This window comes from Neomonachus schauinslandi, chromosome 2 (genome assembly GCF_002201575.2).
Source record: "Neomonachus schauinslandi chromosome 2, ASM220157v2, whole genome shotgun sequence".
Taxonomy (NCBI): Eukaryota; Metazoa; Chordata; class Mammalia; order Carnivora; family Phocidae; genus Neomonachus; species Neomonachus schauinslandi.
The window spans coordinates 173,949,437-173,973,334 of record NC_058404.1 but is presented as its reverse complement, the minus strand read 5'-3'; the positions used below and the strand labels follow the sequence as shown (position 1 = coordinate 173,973,334).

The window sequence follows — 23,898 nt, the reverse complement described above, 5'->3', positions numbered from 1 at the left end:
ATGAATAAATAAATAAAATCTTAAAAAAAAAAATGCTTTGTACATCACACTAACATTTCCTATGAGCAGTGGTTATTCTTTGCTGGAGAGGTGAAACCAAGATCATACCTGGGCAATGAAGACATTGGCCATCCACTCCATCTGAGTTTGTAGACTATCACAACAAATGTGCCTGTAAAACAAGGTTTATAAAATACGTAATTCAAAAAGACAGCAGACTGTTCTCTGGTGTGTTTTTGGTTATTAAGTGATCAGAAACCTCTCTGGATTTCTCCTGATTCATGACTTAATGCAATCAAAATGGGAGTATTGCAGTATAAGTTGCTTCAGGCTTCTGCTAAATGTACATTAAAGTAATAGTAAAATATGCTAGTTTAAACAAAATACAGCGGCAGGCTTTGGTAACTGCTGAAAAATGGTCAGCAATATTTTTGGAAAGGCAGAAAGGTCAATGTATTTACTTTTTCAGGTACATGATGTTAAACATCTTTTTCCCCAGAAATTCTGAGCCTAAGAAAAATATGCGCACATTTTCTAAAGAGCAGACATTTAAAAAAGGCTTAGTCTCCATCATTAGGATTATAAACATTAATACCCACAAAAATCATGAAAAATGAACTAAATGAAAAACTACTACCGCATGTCCAATAACACTGATTCAGTAACCTTTTATTGAAAACCTATATAAAACAGAGATCTTGCCCTCAAGGTTCACATAGTCTATTAGAGGAGCTAGGCATGTAAACCAATAAATTAGAACACAGAGAAAGAGAAAGTCAAGTTGAACACAAATATAGAAAGAGCACACCTGGGGATGCAGTAAAGGAGTCTTACAAAAGGAAAATTCAGTAAGTGATGTTAAAATGACACGGACATTTCAAGGTAATTATGTATTTTTACTCCTGTATGAAAAATTATTTGTAAAAATGTTAAAATGAAATTTGTAAAAAATTCTTGCTTTTTTTTTTTTTTTTAAAGATTTTATTTATTTGAGACAGAGAGAATGAGAGAGAGAGAGCACATGAGAGGGGGGAGGGTCAGAGGGAGAAGCAGGCTCCCTGCCAAGCAGGGATCCCGATGTGGGACTCGATCCAGGGACTCCAGGATCATGACCTGAGCCAAAAGACAGCAGACTGTCTTTGTTTGGTTAAGTCGCTTAACCAACTGAGCCACCCAGGCGCCCCAAAATTCTTGCTTCTTTCATTAGATTCTCACAAAGACATTGTCCCTTTCCATTACCATGTCCAAAAAACTGTCCTCTCTATAATTAAGCACCCATGTGTGCAAAACACTACAGAAACCGAGAAGAAGTAAGTAATGATTAGAGGTGAGAGTTACCTGATAAGACTTTGGGGCATGTGAGCTATAGTTTGAAAGAAGAATGACTGTTGAGTCCAGCACATCAGCAGGAAGAGGATGGGAGCAGCATATAGTGTGGGAGAAGGCTCAGTAAAGCAACTACATACATTCAACATGGAAAGATGAAGGAGCAAGGAATGTATGGTGAATTAAAGACAGATTACTGTTTTATCCTTAAGTAAAAAAAAAAAAAAAAGGAAAGCCATGGGAAATAAAGCTGATGGAGCCTCATATTAAAGGGCCTTATGTGCTGTGCCAACAATCCTGCACTTTATTCTGTAGAAGAGCATTAATGCAGGAAAGAAACACAATGCATTTTAGGGAGCCCCTTTGGTGGCTGGATAGAGAATATTCTAGAAAACAAAAGTAAAATCAGAGGCATAAAGAGCACTTAGGATAACTGGAATAATCCACACAGATGAAGGCATAGCCTGATCAGAAAGACAATTTAAGAGGCGGATCCCGTGTGGCTTAGTGGTTGGTCAGACACAGCTAGGGTGGGAGAAGAAGACATAGTACAATCTCTAGGGAGACTGGCTAGATCCTGTGACATCAATGGAAAAAAGTACATATTTGCAAAGAAAAGATTTGAGGCCAAGTTTTTTTTTTTAGACTAACTTTTGGCCAGTTCTTATCCTTTATATAAAACTGGATTCTGCCTGCTTATCCCATAAAAGCTGGGGAATTCCACACTCACATAATAACTAGGGAGAAATCAGACGTAGTTTCTCTTAGGAGAGCACTAGCAAGTAGGACACCTGGGATTGAAATGGACCTAAACGTTGAAGCAAATCTATCTTCTTCTTCTCAAAGTATTTTTTAAAAAAATTAACTTCACTTTGGTGAAACATTTCCTGTCTGTAGATCTGCCAATAACATTATCTGTTTACTGAAGTTATCAATATATCAAATCCAAAAACTGTCAGCTGTTAACTTACCAGTGATGTTTTTCAGAATACGCCGTCAATCCCCAACTAAATCCAATGGGAAAAAACACACATAGTAAATACATATTAAAAAAGAAACTGTACAAAACTGAAAACAGGATTAGATATTAAGGAGATAATTCAATGGTGGCAATGTATAACAGAACAGATACTCACAAGTGATGATTCAATGGGTATGACTGATCTCGAGGTGAATGATAAGTGAGGGGTTTGGCTACAAATTTAAATATGCTCAAGGGTGATGGAGGGAAGGGGTCTTATGATGTCATGGGAAAGTGAGGGAAATCTCTCCGAAGATACTCTTGGCTGAGCAAGGATAGATATCTAGGAAAATGGCCAAAACAAGATATATAACTTCTCCTACTGATATTGTGGGAAATTAAAGAATGTGTCAACAGCAACACAGGTGTATGTGTTGGATTTACACATTAAGCATGTAGACAAAAATGAGAAACATTTTCAGTAACAGAAACCCAAAGTAAGCATCTAACAGTTCATGAAAATGTTTCATAAGTATTTGTGAAAACATTAATTAGCTAATCAAATTAAGTTGTGACTAGAAAGTATGGCATAAAGCACACGCTGGCATGATTCAAAGGTTGAAGAGGAGGACAATGTATAAGAGGGTCCACTTCCTCTCCACCATCTGGGTGCTGTGGGTTTACTACCAAATTTGGCAAAACTAACAAGGGCAAATTACACAGCCAGGCATCAAGAAGCTGTTTTCCTGTGTGTAGAATTGTCTGGAACATTCCTTATGTCCCCAGGTCGTGCGACTGATCAAGGAATGGAATGCGGAGAAAAACCCAGGTGTTTTCAGTAGATAGGACCTTCTGGGGATTTCTTGCTTTATGCAGCAGAGATGCCATCACCAAGGAATATGACTTCAGTGGGAACATCATGCTTTTTTATCTGCCCACAGAAGTTCCCTTGATCTGCAACAGGTCCCCTGCCATGTCTGTGGCAGCTCAAAGACCATGTCTGTGGCAGCTCAAAGATTTTGTCTATAATTTAATCTATAAGAAGCCTGATTAATGCCTCTGACCTCCAAATCCTTAAATAGATACATATTCCTACAACTTTCACTTTTCAAAAACCCTTCCCTTTCAAACTTTACCTTGTTGGAGGCTTCATTTTCTTTTTCACTCCAAGATAAAACTTCACTGAACCAAGAGCAAACATTTTGTCATATTTACTACTCTGTAAGGAAAACAAAATAATTTGCAATTAAATAGACTTTATAAATATCTATTTTCCTTGAGTATTAATGACTGGGTTTAGAATTATTTAGTTCTCTAATGTTTTAGGGATGTAATACTAAGTTTTTAGTACATGAAGACTGTTTTTTCTTTTAAAGATTTTATTTATTTATTTATTTGAGACAGAGAGAATGAGAGAGAGCATGAGAGGGAGGAGGGTCAGAGGGAGAAGCAGACTCCCTGCCGAGCAGGGAGCCCGATGCGGGACTGGATCCCAGGACTCCAGGATCATGACCTGAGTCGAAGGCAGTCTCTTAACCAACTGAGCCACCCAGGCGCCCCTAGTACATGAAGACTGTTCTGATTACAAGGTTATAAATTTAAGTAGAAAATTTTGGATACACATGTATGTTTATATATATATTAAGAATTATCCCAGCCCTATTTATTAAACAAACCTTTCTTTAGACATGCATTTATGGTGGCATATTTATCAAAAACAAATCTTAATATACAGGTAGGTCTTTTACCTAACTTTATGGTACCACTGTTATCTCTGTTCATTATTATTCCAGGATCATATTTATCTCAGCTATTTCAGCTTTACTGTATAACCATAATCATTGGATGGAAAATACTACACAATTATTTTTTTTATACACCAAAATGTTTGCAAGTATTCTTATCTGTTTACACTTTGAGGTGATTATCATTTCTGCCAGATTCTAAAAATAATTCCTTTGGGATTTTGAAAAGAATTACATTAAATCTATCGATAAATATTAGTAGACTTTACATAAATTTTATTTCTACCAGTGAAGTTCTGTAGTTTCCCTCATAACGCCTGTACTTCTTGCTAAGATCACCTTCTGGTAGCTTGTGTGTTTTGTCTTTTTATTCTGACTGAGGACTGGTTTTGGGGTACTGATTTTGTAGTGTGCTACTTTACTGAATGTTAAGGAGCAGCACTGAAGTCTAATAAAGAACTGTGAGGTAGCTTTGTAAGGCAGTGAGTATTCCAGGTAGGGAAGAGTCAAAGCAAGGAGAATAAGGAGAATTTAGGAACGTATCCAGTAGTGGAGCCTCCCGGCCACACCTGTCAGAGATTACATCAGACCACAGCTGAGGGGAATGGCCTTCCTAGCTGAGACTGCGAGTCCCCTGGACTCAGTCCCGAGGGAGGCGGCCAGGTAAGGTGAGAGGCAGTATGACGGGATCTGCACAGTTCAGAATGAGAGCAGTAGTGCTGAAGCAGGTAGTCTTCATTTATAACAGGACATCAGTAATGCCAGGACTGCCTACATTTTGACGTACTTTTGGCAGTAGAGTCTGAAATCATACAAGAGATTCTCCTGACATGCAGGCTCATTACTTTATACCATATATCCTGTCCAAAAAGAACACTAATGACAGAATTTGAGAGGAAATCAGCAGCGGTGGAAAGAAAGCTTTTTAAGTTTCTGTCTTTAAACTGAATATGCATAAAGTGGAACTGTAAGGATACTAACGGAAAGTTCTACAAAAAGAAATCTAATTTGGCAAGATTACTGTTGGTTTATTACATTTGTCTCTTTTGGTATGTGTATTTGCTGGATAATTTCTTCAAGAAGCTCAATATACTAGACTGTTAGGAAGTCTCTAATGTGTTACTTCAGGCACTATAATTCAAAATAAAGTTTTTAACTAAGCCAATTAAATTAGTGTGCTTAAAAAATTATTCTTGCTCCTAAAAGGAATCTGCTTATTAGTGCATGCAACTTTTAATGACCCCTCCCTTACCCACTTGCTTTTTTCACACCAGTAACAGTATAATGATAATATTCTTTGAAACTTCTCACCTTTTATGTAAATCAAGTCTGAAAACATTTTAATTAACATTTTCTGTACAGGGAAAACTCAAAACAAAATATATCTTCCCCTGTGTACTACCCTAATTTGTTGTTAATGAGCATTCATAAATTATCTCTAATTAACAGTCTTTTTAAATATACTTTTCAATTTGTAATTTCCACTTCCTTCTCAGTAAATCATTTTCTAAGTATATTTAAGCACACATATATTAATGGCAACTGTCAAAACCAGAGCCAAATGTTTATTCAAGTAAGTTAGGTTTTCGCTATTGCTTATTTACTGTAAAATAACTGGAAATGTTAACATTGCCAGTGACTCAACCATCAATATTAAAAGGGACAGAGCAGCAACATGAAAAAATAACCGGCCACATAAAATCATGTGTTGAAAAAAATGGTAGTTTAAGGAAAACCATAAGCCAAGTCTCCTCTGCTTGCCTAAATGTGCTAATTAAAGTATCCGTTGCATTAATTTATTCTGACAGATGTACAAATACAACTTTTAAGCACAATAATCATAATTCCATAACCTGGGGTCACTGTTATAAAAACAAAATGTGTTCAATGTCCTTAAAAAGCACTGTCTTTCTGACAAATAGTGTATCTCACACTTACACATGGAACTTAAAAAAGTCGAAATCATAGCAGAAAGTAGAATAGTTGTTGTCAGGAGTTGGAGGTGGGGCAATGGAGAGATATTAGTCAAAGGGTATAAAATTTCAGTTATGCAAAATGGATGTCCTGGAGATCTAAGGTATAGCATGATAACTACAGTTAATATTGTACCTCATACTTGAAATTTGCTGAGAGTACATCTTAAATGTTCTCACCACACACACACACACTCAAAGCCAACAGATTACTATGTGAGGTAATGGGTATGTTAATTAGCTTGACTGAAGTAATCGTTTCACAATGTGCAGTGTATCAAAACATCATCTTGTACAGTGTAAATATATACAACTATACCTTAATAAAGCTGGGAAAAAGAAGTATTTCAAATGTCAAAAAAACAAAAAACCACTCTTTAAGACAAACTCGATACTGTCACTCTATGAATTATCTTAGACTGAGCAGGTTCAACCTTTCAAAAAGATATAAATTCTTAAAACATATTGTTAAAGGGTATGAGATTATTTCTCTCACAAAAATCAATCCATGTGGAAAAAAAAAAAAACACTTGTCCATGAACAAGCTTCCTGTGGAAGATTTTTAAATTTACATCAGCTTGGGGGAAAACACTACAAAAAAACGAATTGTATGGATTGTCATATTTGGGAATCTTTGGTACTGCTTAAATGAAAAAGACTTATCCACCAAGTTAAAATAATGCAAAATTATTATTTGTTTAGTAAGTCCCTGCATGGAGCCTTTGGAATCTGACACCTGGAAATGAACACTCTGCTGCTCATTGGCAATGGTATCTTGGGCAAGTTATGTAGTATCTTGGTAAGCGCCGTTTCTTCATCTGTAAAGTGGGAATAATTATAGTACTAATTTCACAGGGTTATTATAAAGGTAAAATGAGATAATCCAAGTGAAATGTATAGAACTCTACTTTTTATAGAGCAACCTTCTGTTGCTACACAATAGAAGTGTTGGTTCCTTGGAGCACCTGGGTGGCTCAGTCATTGGGCGTCTGCCTTCAGCTCAGGTCATGATCCCGGGGTCGTGGGATCAAGCCCCGCGTTGGGCTCCCTGCTCAGCGGGAAGCCTGCTTCTCCCTCTCCCACTCCCCCTGCTTGTGTTCCTGCTCTTGCTATCTCTCTCTCTCTGTCAAATAAATAAATAAAATCTTAAAAAAAAATTAATTTAAAAAAAGAAAAGTTGGTTCCTTAGTGGGACCAAAAAGTTCAGGTTCATTTTTAAATACCTTAAGCAGGTACCCAACTACAAAAGTGACCCTTAACCAACATAGTATGTATATAGAAGGGCAAGGATTAAGGAAGTCAGTCTAATGAAGGTCAAAGTGGGTGACCCATTGAAGAAAACCAAAGAAAATTCAATCAGATCCAGTTCTAGATGGCTAGAATAATCAGCTGTGAAGTCCTGAATTTACTTTCATGAATACAAATCTGTTAAGTTCATGACCCTCAAAATCTGATGTGTTCAGTTCACACAACCCCAAATTCTTCTGTGCCTCACTTCTGCAAACTCCACTCTTCGTCTACTAGAAAAACTGAAGAATGATAATAAATAATAACCATCTGATACCCATACAGACTCCCTGCTGGGTCTATGAGATGGAATAAAAAGGTGGGAGTTCGAGTACAGTATTTAATATAGCTCTCTGAATAGATGAGGGCTGCAGGATTCAGTGCTGTTTTGTTAGCCCCCCTGCCTAGAGAGTCCACTGTCCTAATCAAAGGAAGAATGCTACTCAGATTTATTTATGCTCACATGGAGGCCTCTCTGCTGGAGGAACCATACAGGAAAAGTGGTCAAAGCATGTGGGGAGCTCAACAGAAGCCATAAAAAAATGAGACCACAGAGCTTTGGAAAGCTGCCTATGAATCCTTTCTTCACAACATATTCACAGATGCCACTAGTCTGGTCTGTGTTTATACATCTCCACAACAGACCACAGCGAAGCACCACACACTTAAAGTATGCAAGCAATGTATACCCAAATGAATTTTATAATTCAATATAAAAAAGTGCCTTTAGATCCTGCTGTCATTCTACATTTAAATTATTGTGTAGGTGTTATTTGAACCTCAAGGAAGTAGAGATGTTACTGCATACACTTGTAATCACCACCCAAAACTGGAGAGAGAACATTTATTTCTCTCATCCTAGAAATAAACTTTTGCCTCAGGGCGTAACATTTTTTTTTAACTTAAATTCAATTAGCCAACATATAGTACATCATTAGTTTCAGATGTAGAGTTCAGTAATTCATCAGTTGCACATAACACCCAGTGCTCATCACATCACGTGCCCTCCTTAATGCCCAACACCCAGTTACCCCATCCCCGCACCCATCTCCCCTTCTGCAACCCTGTTTGTTTCCTATAGTTAAGAGCCTCTCATGGTTTGTCTCCCTCTCTGATTTCTTCCCAGTTTTCCCTCCCTTCCCCTATGATCTTCTGTGCAGTTTCTTATATTCCACATGAGTGAAACCATATGATACTTGTCTTTCTCTGATTGACTTACTTCGCTCAGCATAATACCCTCCAGGTACAACCACATAATTGGTAAGATTTCATCCTTTTTGATGGCTCTTAATTTTATTGATGACGATGCTGATTTATATGCTAGCTTATGTAACACATATTAGACTTTTCTTTAAGGACTTCTCTGCATTAAAAAAATGAGAAGTGCACAGAAAGGCTATATGCGGGGCACCTGGGTGGCTCAGTCGGTTAAGCGTCTGCCTTCAGCTCGGGTCATGATCCCAGGGTCCTGGGATCAAGCCCCACATCGGGCTCTACTGCTCAGTGTGGAGTCTGCCTCTCATTCTCCCTCTGTGCTTCCCCCACCTCAAATAAATAAATAAAATCTTAAAAAAAAAAAAAAGGCTATATGAAGTTCTTCACTGTGTTACTTAGTGTATTAATGTTATATCCAGAGGCTGCAAGAAATCATCAGCTGACTGTGTGTTCTGTTTACTACAGGGCTTGACTGTCAAGAGAGGACTGACAGAGGTACGAAATGAGAATGTTAATACCTACACAAACATGCATACATATTCAAATACTAAATATACAACTACCTTTGAATCCTTGTAGAGAAAGAGATACCCATCTCGTAAAACAAAATACCGGTCTTGAAACTTATTTCCAGACAGTATTTTAGATGGTTCTTCTTTAATTTTCAAGACTCCTTCTTTGATACTTTCCAGGGCCCTCCTCTCTGTAAGGTACAACATTGCTTTTGTAAGTTAAGTACATTTTCATTTATTTGGAATATGATATAAAACATTTCTATATTTTGTTTTGATAATATAAAATAGTAACTTGTTTCTTACCAGTAAGAAGCCTATGGTTAATTTCTGGGAGCACCATGTGTCAGGGTATTCATATCTACTTATAGGCCTGCCTATGCTGTCCAGTTGGCTACTGGCTAATGAGCACTTGAAATGTGGTTAATCTCAACTGAGACATACTATTAGTATGAAATATATGCCATATTTCAAAGACCTAGTACCAAAAAAAGGTAAAAAAATCATAAGTTTGTAATACTGATTACAAGCTCAAATTATATTTTAAATAATGAGTTTAAATAAACTTTATTAGTAAAATTCATTTTACCTGTTTTGTATCTTTTAATGTGGCTACTAGATAATTTAAACTTACCTAACTGGCTTTATTATATTTCTTTTGAACAGCTCTCGAAAAAAAAGTGCAAATAGAGAGGCAAAAATGGAAGCCTCTCCCAGAATTCTGATTCAGGAATCCAGGAATTCTTAGGGCACTAAAGAAAATCCTATACATTGGAACCAGGTGAGGGTAAAAAAGGCAAAACCGCTAAGGTAGAGCATTTATCAACAACTACATTTCATGTACAATATTGCCATGTCCCACACTTAGAAATATTCAACCAATTCTATAAAAATACTTTTTGGTAAGAACACCAAATTTGTACTTGTATAAATTTATCAATACAACTCCAGTCTAAAGCTTCCTCCTTGAAATCTAGACGATATTCAACTGCCTACTTGAGAACCGAAGAATGGGCGGTGGGGTGGGGGGGGAGGAACCTTAAGTCAAACAGCTATGACACAGTCACTATGGTGTCAACGTCTGTTCTTCCTGGAAAATAAGAGTAATAATACCTATCCTGCAGATTATTGTGGGCCTGCTATTAGAGAATGACCACAAAAAGATGCAGGGTGGGACACTATCAGACGAGGACCTTTAGCAATTTTCTGCTGTCAGGTGATAAAATTTTTAAATTCATGCACTGTTTCTGAAATTTACAGAATAACTTGAATGGTTTTAGAAAGAACTCTTAGTCTTAAATCTAACATTTCCTTGGTTTGACGAAAACCTATACTTCTACGACAAATAATACAGAGAGGTTCACAATTATAATCAGCATAAGAAAACTAAAGTTCAAAAAACAGAAAGAGTTCCTTGTAATGATACTCAACTATGAGTATGGCATGAATATCTGGAAGCAAAAATTCCCAAGAATAATCATATCCCTGACGCTAAGCACAGATATACAAATAAATGTAATTAACAAACCCCAATAGTTTTCATAATACATATACTAGCCACAGACACATTCTTCTTTTTTTTTTTTTTTAAATATTTTATTTATTTGACAGAGAGAGAGAGAGATAGCGAGAGCAGGAACACAAGCAGGGGGAGTGGGAGAGGGAGAAGCAGGCTTCCCGCCGAGCAGGGAGCCCAATGCAGGGCTCGATTCCAGGACCCCGGGATCATGACATGAGCTGAAGGCAGACGCTTAACGACTGAGCCACCCAGGCGCCCCCAGACACATTCTTTTAATCAGTGGGGAGTCTGCCTCTCATTCTGTCATACTGTCATACTAAAATAGCTTCTTTATTGGTAGATAGCGACTTTAATTTCTGAAAAACACTGCTAAAATTTGTCTTCTCAATTATTCAATATTCAATTCCACAGAAAAATATTTCAAATGGTATTTTAACAGCTAAATAACTTCTATTTAAATTAAAATAACTTTTCCAATAAAAAGAAAGAAGATGTATAAGAAGATGTATTTTAATACAACTGGAATGTCAAGAAAAAAATAAATATAAATCTATTCACTGATATTCATATTACATCAAATTTCTTCATAAAGTACTGAGGGTCTGGTATGCACCTGGTTCTAGTAATATACAATCTTGGAGACAAGTTCAATGTGGGCTGACAAGCAAAACTATATCTGCTGACAGAAGTGAACAATTCAAAAAACAGTCAGTAGGCTTAGTGATTCAGCTGATGTAGAACAGGGAAGTGGAGAAAGGCATTTATAACACTGTTGGTTTAGAAACAGGTAAATCATTTTTTAAAAGTTTAAACTATAACCAATTTGGGAGATATAGATATTATATATTGCTTAAGCCAAACAAATTCCATTCACACCTTCTAATTATACTTTTTCATTTAGATTTTTGTCCAAATTAATAAACCTTTCAAATTTTACCAATAACCATATTTCCAATGCCTAAGTAAACCAGTTTTGGTCAAAGAGAAAATAGGCTTAGGGGAAAAAATATTGTTGCCGTGTTTGGTTCACACTTGTGTAATTGAGTATATTAGCTAAATCTTGCAGCATACATTATTAAAGGACTCAGGAGGAAGGCTTCGAGAGAAATATATGTGAAGGAGGAGGGAAGAGTGAAAAGAACTTTGAAATATGAAGTTCTATAACTATCAAGGACATGAAAGACTTCAAAAGCTCTCACAACTAAATTTCTGCCTGATCTCAAAATGTTAAAACATGTAGAAAAATTACCCACTACTTAAAGGACAAAATGAAGCTACATACTTTGGGGTACATCCTATGTGACTCAGCATGTAACAAAATCAGTTGTGAATTAAATGGCTTTCAATAATTCACTTTTCCAAACTTTTCCAGGACTGCTTGGTCCCTCAACTGTGGGGTACTTCACTCTTCTATTTTCAGTCCCTCCCCTTCACCCCAGGCAGAAAGCTTACTAAGGTCCTCTGCTCTATGAGAATCTGGTTCAGTAAAAGGTCATGCCAGATGTGTCCACTCTACCTGCTGTGCAGACCCTGTCCAGGTTTGAATTCAACTCTAGCTTGTCAGAATATAAGCTTTTTTTGCCCTGCACGTCTCTTCTGAGCTGGAGTTCAAATTTCTGCTTCATAACTCTTGAGATTCTGGCCAGAACTCCTGTCTCCCTGCTCTAGGGCTTCTCAATTCCATGAGGTCTTGCTCTCTTCATAGTCCTTCCCAACACAGTGATCTTTCTAGATTTTTTTTTTTTTTTTTTTAAGGATCCAAACTGCAGAGCTCTAGTATTTCAAATGCCACATAAGCAGTCCTCCTGGCTACATCCTTTGCTATGGTCATTCAGTATACATCAAATCCCTCTGATCCAATCAAAAAGAATGATTTCACATGTCATAGGGTCCATGACATCAATCCTCAGCATGGTGTAAGTTAATAAGCATAGAATACTTCTATGTACTAAGAATGTAAAAAAGAAAACATAGGACACACCCTGTAACTTTGCTTTTAGTTGAAAAAGAAACCCGCTATAGCATACGATTAATGTACTAAAAGTAGCCTTTAAGTAACTTGGGAAAATCATCTAATTTTTTCCCAAATGTAACAAATCTGAAGATTTAATGCACTCCCCAAAGCACTTAATTCCTTCAGAGAAAGATTCTGGGATGTACCCTAATGGGTAGAATTTCCTTTACTATCTTTGTCTTTCAATTCCAATAAAATTCCAGCATACTGTTGTCTCTAGAAAATCATAAACCGCTCTCCCCTTCTTGTTGATTGCTAGGGCAAGGCAGGCACAACTGGAGTTAAAGCATCTTTTGAATTAACGGGAGATAAGACAAAAAAATAGTGTTCTTAGTTGTGCTATAATTTTGTTATTAAGTAGAAAAGCCCTTAAAACTCACATGCATGAAGGAAAACAGAATGGCCAAATTTACTTAAACAGAACAGACTATCATATTACTGGGGCAATGAAAACAACAGAAAGGAGTTTTTCAAAATCATCTGAAAACCTCAAGTTCTTGTACAAAAAGAACAATTCCTAACTAGTGGTCCCTAATCCCAATAAAAGAACTGATCTGTAGAGGAGGTGGAAGGGTTCTGGGAAGGAGAGGCAGAGACAGAGAGGGGGGGGGGAGGGAGAAACATAAATCCAGGAATGGTACTTCTAAAATATAAACTCCTCCTTTATCCTCCATGGCAGACAGCTGGCTAGTCAGCCATTGTTCATTAAGAATTTCTCTCTGGGGCTCAATTCCACTTCATTCCCAATGTTATCTTCTAACCCCTGCCTTTTCTACCCACTACCTGGGGATTCCAGGATTCTGTAACTCCATGCACTCTTTTATAACGGGTCCAGCAAATGATTCCAGATTGGTGTTATGGAAATGCTGTTCTAACACGTTAATCCCCTCCCCCAACTCCCTTCAAAGCCATACTTTCCTACTATTAAAAGTCTAAACTCCTTTTCCTGACATTTAAAGGGCTAAATAGGGCACCTGTGTGGCTCAGTCGTTAAGCGTCTGCCTTCGGCTCAGGTCATGATCCCAGGGTCCTGGGATGGAGCCCCACATCCCACTCCCTGCTCCGTGGGAAGCCTGCTTCTCCCTCTCCCACTCCCCCTGCTTGTGTTCCCTCTCTCTCGCTGTGCCTCTCTGTCAAATGAATAAAATCTTTAAAAAAAATAAAAAAATAAAGGGCTAAATAAACTGAATTTCTCCTACCCCTCTCTATAAAATATTAAATTAAAATATATTCATAATTCAGTTCATCATAATATACTGTTTGGAAGACCAATCCTCATCTCCACAGCATGACTTAAATTGATCACCTTAATAAACTTGAGAGAAACTCCATTCTCCTTGCTTCTATACAAATTTTATCCCCTTCTGTGCCCAACTTATCAACAGAGATTGTTGTAACTATTCTAGTCCATACTTGTTATTTATGTCTTTAAACTTGAAGATATAATTTAGTTCCTGAATACATAAATCATATTTGCTTAATAATTTAGCTCTTAAGTACATGATAATTTCATATTTGCTTTTTAAAACAATGTCTGCTGGGGCGCCTGGGTGGCTCAGTTGGTTAAGCGACTGCCTTTGGCTCAGGTCATGATCCTGGAGTCCCGGGATCGAGTCCCGCATCAGGCTCCCTGCTGAGCAGGGAGTCTGCTTCTTCCTCTGACCCTCCCCCCTCTCATGCTCTCTCTATCTCATTCTCTCTCAAATAAATGAGTAAAATCTTAAAAAAAAAACAAAAACAATGTCTGCTGGGGTGCCTGGGTGGCTCAGTCATTAAGCATCTGCCTTCGGCTCAGGTCATGATCGCAGGGTCCTGGGATCGAGCCCCACATCAGGCTCCCTGCTAGGTGGGGAGCCTGCTTCTCCCTCTCCCACTCCCCCTGCTTGTGTTCCCCCTCTTGCTGTCTCTCTGTCAAATAAATAAATAAAATCTTTAAAAATAAAAAAAATAAAACAATGTCTGCTTTGGATTTTCCTCCCCAACCTATGTGAGAGGTGACAGTGCACAGTGACTGACAGCATACTTTGGAACTGGGTTTTAATGACAATCGCATCCTACACTCAATCTCAGGCAGTAATCTCTGAATCTCAGTTTCTTCAACTGCAAAATGGGGACACCTACAGTACCCCGTGGATTTGGTGTGTAAAGTGCTTAGAACAGTGTTTGGTACAGAGAAGTAGTATGTAACTGCTTGTTTAATTAACAGATGACACACATCATTTTTCTCTATACTAAGTCTGCAGTAAGCAAAAACAGAAAGAACTATACTTCCAAAGTCCTGATGATTTATAGACGGAATTTTTAAGTTTATAAAACTAAAATCTGATTTATCCCTGATTTCAGTACAGTAGGTCGGTTAGGACAGAATATATGGACTGGACTTGGAGACATCTTGATTCAAATGCCTGCTCTGCCACTTATAAGCAGGTCACCTTGGGGGAGTTATGTAATGTCTCCATATCCTAATTTCTCCATCTGTAGAAGGCCTAGTTAAGTACTAGTAGACTAACTACGAAGAATAAACGAGATGGTGAATGCAAAGCATTCAACCCACCATCTGGCACAGAGTAAATGCATAGTAACTAAAATGTATTGTTACCTCTCATATTTCTTTTATATATGTTCTGAGCAAGACAAGGGAATTAAAAAAAGGTCTATTTTTCATGATCTCTATGTGCCCCCCTTTTTGCTGGCAAAGATTATTTCTTCAGGGCTGTACATTATATGAAAAAACTCCTTATTCCATCTCTGCCCGTGAACTGCAAAGGAGACAAATGGGCAGTTTCCAGGAGAGACATCCTCTTGAAAACATGCCACGACCAAGTGATACTGGAAATATTTGTTGCCTAACACCTAAAGATTTCTTACAAATTAAAAATTAGGCAAATTTTCCTTTGACATTGGTTATACAGAGGATGTATACTCTTTTTTTTTTTCTTTTCTGAGTATGGTTGACACACAATGTTACATTAGTTTCAGGTTTTAATTTAGTGATTTGACAAGTTTATGCTATATCCACTATAAGTATAGTTACTATTTGTCTCATTACAACACTATTATGGTAACACTGACTCTATTCCCTATGCTATGCCTTTTTTTTTTTTAAACATTTATTTTAGAGAGAGAGAGAGAGCATGAGCGGGAGGGTCAAAGGGAGAGGGAGAGAGAATCCCAAGCAGACTCCATGCTGAGCATGGAGCCTGACTCGGAACTTGATCTCAAGACCCTGAGATCATGACCTGAGCAGAAACCAAGAGTAGGATGCTCAACTGACTGCACCACCTAGGCGCCCCCCACCCCACACTGTGCCTTATAATCCCATGACTATTCATTCTCTAACTGGAAGACTGTACCTCCCAGTCCCCTTTACCATTTTGCTTAATTCCCCCATTCCATCCACTTCCCTCTGGCAACCACTAGTTCTCTGTATTTATAGGTTTGATTCCATTGTTTATTTATTCGTTGTTTTGTTTTGTTCTTGTTTTTGTTTTTGAAGGACCTAGAGGGTATTATGCTAAGTAAAATAAGTCAGGCTGAGAAAGACAAGTAACCATGTGTGACAAAGAACATGTGTATTCTTTATAATTTGGAGGAAGCAGAATTTTAGATACATTGTACTCACTGTATGACATTCAGTCAAAGTGCATTTCAGTAAAATTTAGTTCTACAACTGAGTAGAAACCAAACTGGTAATAGCTGCTAGAAAGTAATCTATTTCTTAGGAAAGCCAAGTATGTCCCTTGACTTATTCCCAGTCTATTTTCCTTTATGCTAGTTGTACTGAAGAAGTAATGCTTAGTAGAACTAGTAGCCCACTGACATTCTTCTACAATTAGAGTCTCCATAAATAATAAAATTATAAATATAATTACTATTGAAGGACTGACTAGAAAAGTGCCAGAAACTCCATGCTGTTTTACTGACAGTGCAGCCAATTACAGAAAGTAGAAACTACTTTTCTATTCTGTTTTTACTGTTACACTGAATTATAATAAACTTTTAGAAATAAAATTTAGCATAGTAAATGATATTTTTTATATTAAATCACCATGTTGTTTTTAAGCATATTACTCATAATAAACACATAGGTAACACTTTAGACTTTCCAAAGTGTTCATATATCTTATCTCATGTGATTCTCATGCAACTTTTTTTTTTAAAGATTTTTTTAAGATTTTTTTTTTTAAAGTACTTTCTACACCTAATGTGGAGCTTGAACTTATATCCCTGAGATCAAGAGCTGCATGCTCTATTGACTGAGCCTGCTAGGTGTCCCCCATGAAACTTTCTAAAGTAGGAAGTATAGGTAATATGATCTCATTTTATAAATGAGAAAACTGTGGCTCACAAAGGTTTTGCGACAAGGTTAAAAATTACAATTCAGGTCTCTTCACATGTAACATAGAATTCTGTTTTCTATGATGAGACACTTCCAAGTAATGGTCATTATTATCATGATCACCACCACCATCATTACCACAATAATAAATTTTCCAGTGCCTTTCTTGGCCTTGTGCACCATTTTACATTGTTAAACATACTTTTTCCTAAAACTTACTCCTTTGATGATTCCATGACATTGCTCTGTCCTTCTTTTCTGGCAACCTTTCTGATTGTTCCTTCATACACAGGGCCTCTTTTGATACATCTGTGCCTTAATGCTGGTAATTTTATGCTCAGTTCTCTAATGTCTTACTTTAACACTACAAATGCATGATGTTATATTCTCCAAAGACTAAAACCATGCTCCAAATAATGTGCTCCATAGCGATGGGTACATAGATCCCTTCTAGACAATATACCCTTGAACACCTGACAACTAAAACTCAAGACATCCAAAACTGAATTCAGTGACCCCACCCCTTTATCATCCCACCCAGCAACCCCTTCTATTTTCCCTATCCTAATCTCTCACAAAGCATTTTATTTTTTTTAAAAGATTTTATTTATTTGACAGAGAGTGAGAGAGGGAACACAAGCAGGGGGAGTGGGAGAGGGAGAAGCAGGCTTCCCGCCGAGCAGGGAGCCCACTGCGGGGCTTGATCCCAGGACCCCGGGATCATGACCTGAGCTGAAGGCAGACACTTAACCAACGGAGCCACCCAGGCGCCCATCTCACAAAGCATTTAAATCAAGAAAAGGAGGACTATATTCTGCTTTCTCAATAATGCTACGATACTAATTTCCTTTGGAAAGCATTCCCTAACTATCCAGATAAAAGCTGAGTTTGCCCTGCTGGAATCTTCTGTCAGTACTTGACCACTAACGAGGTGTTTTGTTCATTTATATTTTGAAAAGTTTACTCAATGTATACTTTTAGTGAGTAAAAGAATAAGACATAGTCCTGTTACAGAGGATAACCCATATAAGAAAAACTAAACAAGAAATGATCTTTTGTTGAATGAGAGACATCCAGTGTTGTAAGAGATGCATCAACTAACTGAACCACTTTTCTGTGCCTGAAAGCTCTCCATAAACTTCCTGGCCTATTGCAGTCATGTACTGCATGCTGTTTGTAGCCTTGGAATTTAATTTAAATAGACTTCATATATTTAGATTTTCTGTTCCTTGTGGGGAAAGATAATGCTTAACAATCCTTTAAATTTTCCACAGTAGATGCCTGGTAGATTCCTAATAGGAACTTACCAGTTGGTTTTCTCACTACAGAATTATAATATTAAAAGAAGTCGGAACATTCATGCTTCATAGTGAATATCAAAGACTCATCAATTTCCAAGAGGATACTTCCATTTGATGTGGACTAGGCTTACCTTCAATGTTTATATACATTTGGATTTAAAAAGATTTGATGGGGAGTGGAAAGTGAATTATTTCAGCTAGACTATGATTTATGGACTTGTACTATTTTCGCTGGAATTTTCTTTTATTTTCCTAAGTCAGTTCATAGTGGATGGTTCAGCTTTCCAGGTCTGTATTTGCCAGAAGCAGTTGCATTTTGAACTATTCTTTTTTTTTTTTTTTTAAAGATTTTATTTATTTATTTGAGACAGAGAGAATGAGAGACAGAGAGCATGAGAGGGAGGAGGGTCAGAGGGAGAAGCAGACTCCCTGCCAAGCAGGGAGCCCGATGCGGGACTCGATCCCGGGACTCCAGGATCATGACCTGAGCCGAAGGCAGTCGCTTAACCAACTGAGCCACCCAGGCGCCCGCATTTTTAACTATTCTATTCTAATGCAAATTTAATTCCAAAGCATCTGTCATATGCAGCAATCTAAATTTAGAAACCCACAGGGATCTGCATTTGAGTTACATCTTATATCTTAAAAGTATTTCTTCTCCATTGAGATCATTAAAACTTGACTACAATGTATCACATTCTATTGGGATAATTTTAAAGATCCTTAATGCTTAAAACAAGACTTTAGCAACATAAAATTATTTATTCTGGAGCCTTAGAGAAGGTATTCATTTATGGTTTACTTGTGATAGAGATGCTGAAGCTTAACTCAATACAAGAGACAATGATAACAAAAGACAGTCTAATGAGATTAGCTACGACAATGTCTAAATGGCAATTTAAATGAAGTTTTATTCTCCTTATCGTAATGTCTCAGTCATAATCCATGGGGCAGAAAAGAAATTTGAGGACTATTATCTTTCTTTTCAAGTTAGTTAACTCCTCATTACAATAATGGCAATGGGGATAAAATGTTTCCAAGAAATAAAATGCTGCTTTTGAAGAACACACAATTGATTTCTAAGTAGAGGCAACAGAAAATTTATTTACTCTCATATACTTTTATAAAAGGAAAGTATACTACCTCATTACCTCAAATGAATGAGCAGAAATTAAGTGTTGGATGATTCTGAAATCCACTATTTGTGATGTCAACATTTTAAATTGTTCAGATAAAGTGAGAAAATTAAGGAAATGAAAACCCCTAAACTACCTGAAACCCTTAAACTTATTATTTGATAAAATTTTTGATTTAGCAAGTAGGTGTTGAAAACGTAAAACAAAAGTATGTGCTTGTAATTTGTTATATACATCAGAAAAACTCTCATACAATTAATGAAATGCAAGTCATGTATATACTCAAACACAGACACACAGACATATATATACACATATATATTTGTATATGTAGATACAGGAATAGAGGTAGGGACAGGTAGGCAGATAGTAAAATCTGTAGCAACTAGACCTCAAGTATGGAAAGACATACGTTGTACTATTTTATATCTTAACAAAATGTTAAAACATTAGCTATTTGTTACTGAGAAAAAAATGTGGCTGCAACCAACTACCCTTGTTTCAAGATCTGCTAATTTCCACTTGGTCCCCAGGTTAGAATAAGAAAATCTTAAGAAAGAAAAAGAAATCCTTCACATTGTTCTTTTTCTGCCATGCGGAGCAATGTATTTCTGAGATGACTCCAGTTTTCCTGCTAACAAATTGACAGAGAAATCACATTTGATTTACTTCCATTACTTTCCTTTTAGATCCCAATTTTAAGGAGCAGTGGATGTAATGAACAGAGCAGTAATTCTGGAGTCGGTGGTCACTGTGATTGATTTAGGAGACATTCGCCAAGACAGAGACAAAGTAGACTGAATATCTAACCACCCTAAAATCTACCACCAAATATACCCAATAAGAAGTATTTATAAACTCCAGGTTGCTGCAAGATACAATTATAGGGGGAAAAAATCATGACATAAGAAACTGATTTAAAAAATAAACAACAGGCCGGAGTTGCTTTAAAATGACAATCCTAAATTCACACAGACACAGAACAAACCATAATGAAAGAGATTATTTTGCTTTGACAATCTAAATATAAATCAAGCTCTAATTAAAAACATTTATAAAAATTTTATTGGCTAGAAGATAAAAAAATGTTTTTAAAATATTTACTGCATCAGTACTCCTCTATTTTTGACCAAAAATACATAACTAATATGAAATGGTCCAATTAATCTATCTACTGATGGTATTACTCTAACACCTGACCTTCCCCCCCCCCCATGCAAACAGAAATCATTTCCTGGTAGAAAGAACTACAGACACTATAATAACAAGTTGGATACTGGTTCGGCAAACTGAGGCCGGGCCAGTACAGGGGACAGGCATGTGTTTTATGGCTCCCATCCCATGAGAGGAACGAAGGAGATGTGAGAGTAACACAAAAGTTTGCTGACATTTTACCCTAGAGAATGTGTCATCCAAATCCCTGATCCTATCATTTGAGCCTGCTTTCCACTGCATGGGCTCTCCAGGTTTTTATGCAGATGTTTTGTCTACACCTTATGGAAGCCTGATGCTTTCACACCAGAAGGACATACTCCTAACCCCACAGAGAGGACGCACAGGAATATGTGCACTTGTCACTCTACCATTCCTTTGTATCTTTAAACAACCTCAACAATTCTACTCTGATGTGACTGCTCTCAACCAGCTCAATGTGTACCAGCTCAATGTTGTTTTTTTTTTCTTTAAAGATCAGCACCTAATGGTATCCTTGCATTATCCCTCACCCCCACCTGCACAAAATTTCTTTTATATCACAGCCTTTTAAGATCTTATTCTTGTCTGTTTTTATTCATCTAGCCAATCCACTAGCATTCAAACAAGGGCTAAGGTATTATGCCTAGGTATGGGTTTCAAGTATTTTGCAACATGGTAAAATAGAGACATTTTAGAAGAATACTGGAAAAAAGGAAAAGGAAAATTCTCACCAGAAAAATAAAAATGTACCTGAAAAGATGATTTTCTAAAAGAAAAGAAACCAGGAGAACCTATTATATATACGTATTTCATAATGTTGACAGGACTTGGTTCATAAGCTCGATACTTTTTCTTCATCTCAATGTCAACGTGAAAGAATAAGAGAATTTAAGAGCTAGAACAGATTTCATAGATTATCTAAATGGGAGATTCTCAACATGGGCACCACTGACATTTTGAGCCAAATAATTCTTTGTGAAGAGCTGTCCTCTGTTTTGTAGGATGACTAGCAGCATCTCCGGTCTCTACTCACTAAACACCAGAAACATCACTATATCTAGTTGTGAGTCAAGAAATATCTACAGACACTGCCAAATGTCCCCTGGGGAACAAAAGTGAACCCACCTGAGAACCACTGCTTTACATCATGTCATATCTGTAGGACTAGAGAAAATTTCTGCTGCAATCCTGAAGAGGTGTAGGTATGTGGTCAAAAACATATGCAGTTATAATAAAGGAATTTAAAATAAAACAATGGTTTCTAAAAGGCTAAATTTCTCCAGCAAGAAGAATATACCTGTTCTGTTTATTTATATGCCTGTAAGATCAGAATGACACAGAAGTTGTTACACTGTTTGCCTTTTGTCGAAATGCTTTCAGGTAAGTAAATGATATAAAGGACAGATATATAAGATACAAAGGACACGTGATGGACTGAATGTTTGTGTCCCCCAAAACTCATACATTGAAACCCTACCTCCTGGTGTGATGGTATTAGGAGGTGGGGCCTTTAAGAAGGGAATTAGGGTTAGATGAGTTCAGCGCGTGGAGCGCTCATGATAGGACTAGTGTCCTACTAAGAGTCACAACAGAGCTTGCTTCCCCTTTCTTTGCTCTCCACCCTGTGAGGAGACAAGAAGAAAGAAGTCTGCAACCTGAGGAAGGCTCTCACCAGAACTCAACCATGCTAGCATCTTTGTCTCAGACTTCCAGCCTCCAGACCATGAGAAATAAATTTCTGCTGTTTATAAGCCACCCAGTCTATCGTAGTTCTAGCTGCCTGAACAGACTAGGACATGATCATGAAGTCAGAAACATATCAGATTAGCTGTGGTACAACTAAGAACTTATGATCTATGGCTATTAGCTGGAGAGCCTGAAATCCTTCTAAGCAGGTTTATAGCATTTAAGAGCTGTACATATATATAAAATTAGAAGACAGACCAATCTGTTCTCAAATCCAATATTTAGAAACTATGATCTGGGGCAAACTACTTCATTTCTCTGCACTTCTCTTTCCCCATTTGGAAATTTCAAATGACAATATAATGCACTAGGAAATTTAAAAAACTTTAAATGAGCTCTGTTAGGTATAGAGCTCAGTTAATGATATGTGATTAATAAACAGTAACAGTTATCATGAATATCAATTGTAAAAGTAGTAAATTTTCTTATAGAACTTAAATCTTTTGCTTTCGGGGTTGGTTTATGTAGAGTACCAGCAGAAAATCTTTTTTCTAATTTGTCAGTAAATGACAACAGAAAAGAAGAATCAGTTTGAAAATAAAAGTTGTCTGATAGCTCACAAGGGTTCCCAGACTGGCTGGCATGTTTCCCTTGTGCTTGCTAACCTATTTAACCTTCCATGTGTACATGTCTTCTCCCAACTGGATGGCAAGTATCCTTATTGGAAGTATATCATTTGCACTTCCTTTTTTTTTTTTTTGCCAATATCACCCCCAAAATAAATGGGAATTACAGCAAGTAGTCAGTCTCAGAGCTTGTATAACTGGCACTTCTTGAGTGCCCAGAGAACTTTCAAATGGAAACATAATTCAGGAAGAAGAATCACCATCTATCTAAAAATTAGAAAAACACATTAAGTATTGCAAAAGTCCTTTTAAAAATATAAACGATTCATTACAAAAACCTTAACCTGGGACTCTCAAATTAGTCAACTATTAGCAGAGTGCTACTCTCCAGGAAAATCTGCATCTGGCACTTGGGACTTCTGTCTAGATAGTCTTCTTCCAATCCTACAATACTGTGTCAAGTGGATTCTGTATTCAGCTTCCCATTTTTTACATTATCAAATAATACTTATGCCATAATAACTATCCTTTAGCCACTTGAATTTTCAATTGTAGTTGCAATGTGAAATAACAATACCTACCATTATAGTGTTTAATTGTATCAATGGTTAAGAATCTCTTCACCACAAGATAAGCAGAGCCAGGTTCAGCTAATGAACTCCACCGAAGCGCCTGTTCCAATACATTTTCTGTGTAGTGAAGAGGGCGTTCTGCAAAGAATAACACCAAATCAAATTGAAAAAAAAAATATCAGTTTTTATACATTTTAAAAAATCCTTTAAAAAAGATCTGTATGCAACAAAAAATATAACCATATCTTATGTTATACAGTAACAATGTTAGGACTACACAGAAGAGACCCTAACACCTAGAACACCATTAAGCATACCATAAAATTTACTATATAAATGAATCTGTGCAGGGACATTTGTTACTCAGCTTTTGAAAAAAAAAAATTCAGAGGTGCTATCCTTCAGATAAAATCTCAAAAATAATGCTACCCTTTTGTAAAAGAAACCAGTTTCTTATCCCATCTTCTTCTTAATTCATATAACATTCTGGTT

At 36.9% G+C, this 23,898-nt stretch overlaps 1 protein-coding gene across 1 annotated transcript in view; it reads right to left on the bottom strand.

The window, feature by feature from the left end:
* The window catches only part of ARAP2 (ArfGAP with RhoGAP domain, ankyrin repeat and PH domain 2), a 169,065-nt gene that overhangs the window by 16,397 nt on the left and 128,770 nt on the right, over positions 1-23,898 (bottom strand). The window contains exons 26-30 of the mRNA XM_044913011.1: positions 23,416-23,544; positions 9,071-9,210; positions 3,424-3,506; positions 2,298-2,333; positions 109-172 (exon numbers count right to left, since the gene is read on the bottom strand). Coding sequence (XP_044768946.1) covers positions 109-172; positions 2,298-2,333; positions 3,424-3,506; positions 9,071-9,210; positions 23,416-23,544 — 452 coding nt within the window. The remainder of the gene's footprint in view (positions 1-108; positions 173-2,297; positions 2,334-3,423; positions 3,507-9,070; positions 9,211-23,415; positions 23,545-23,898) is intronic.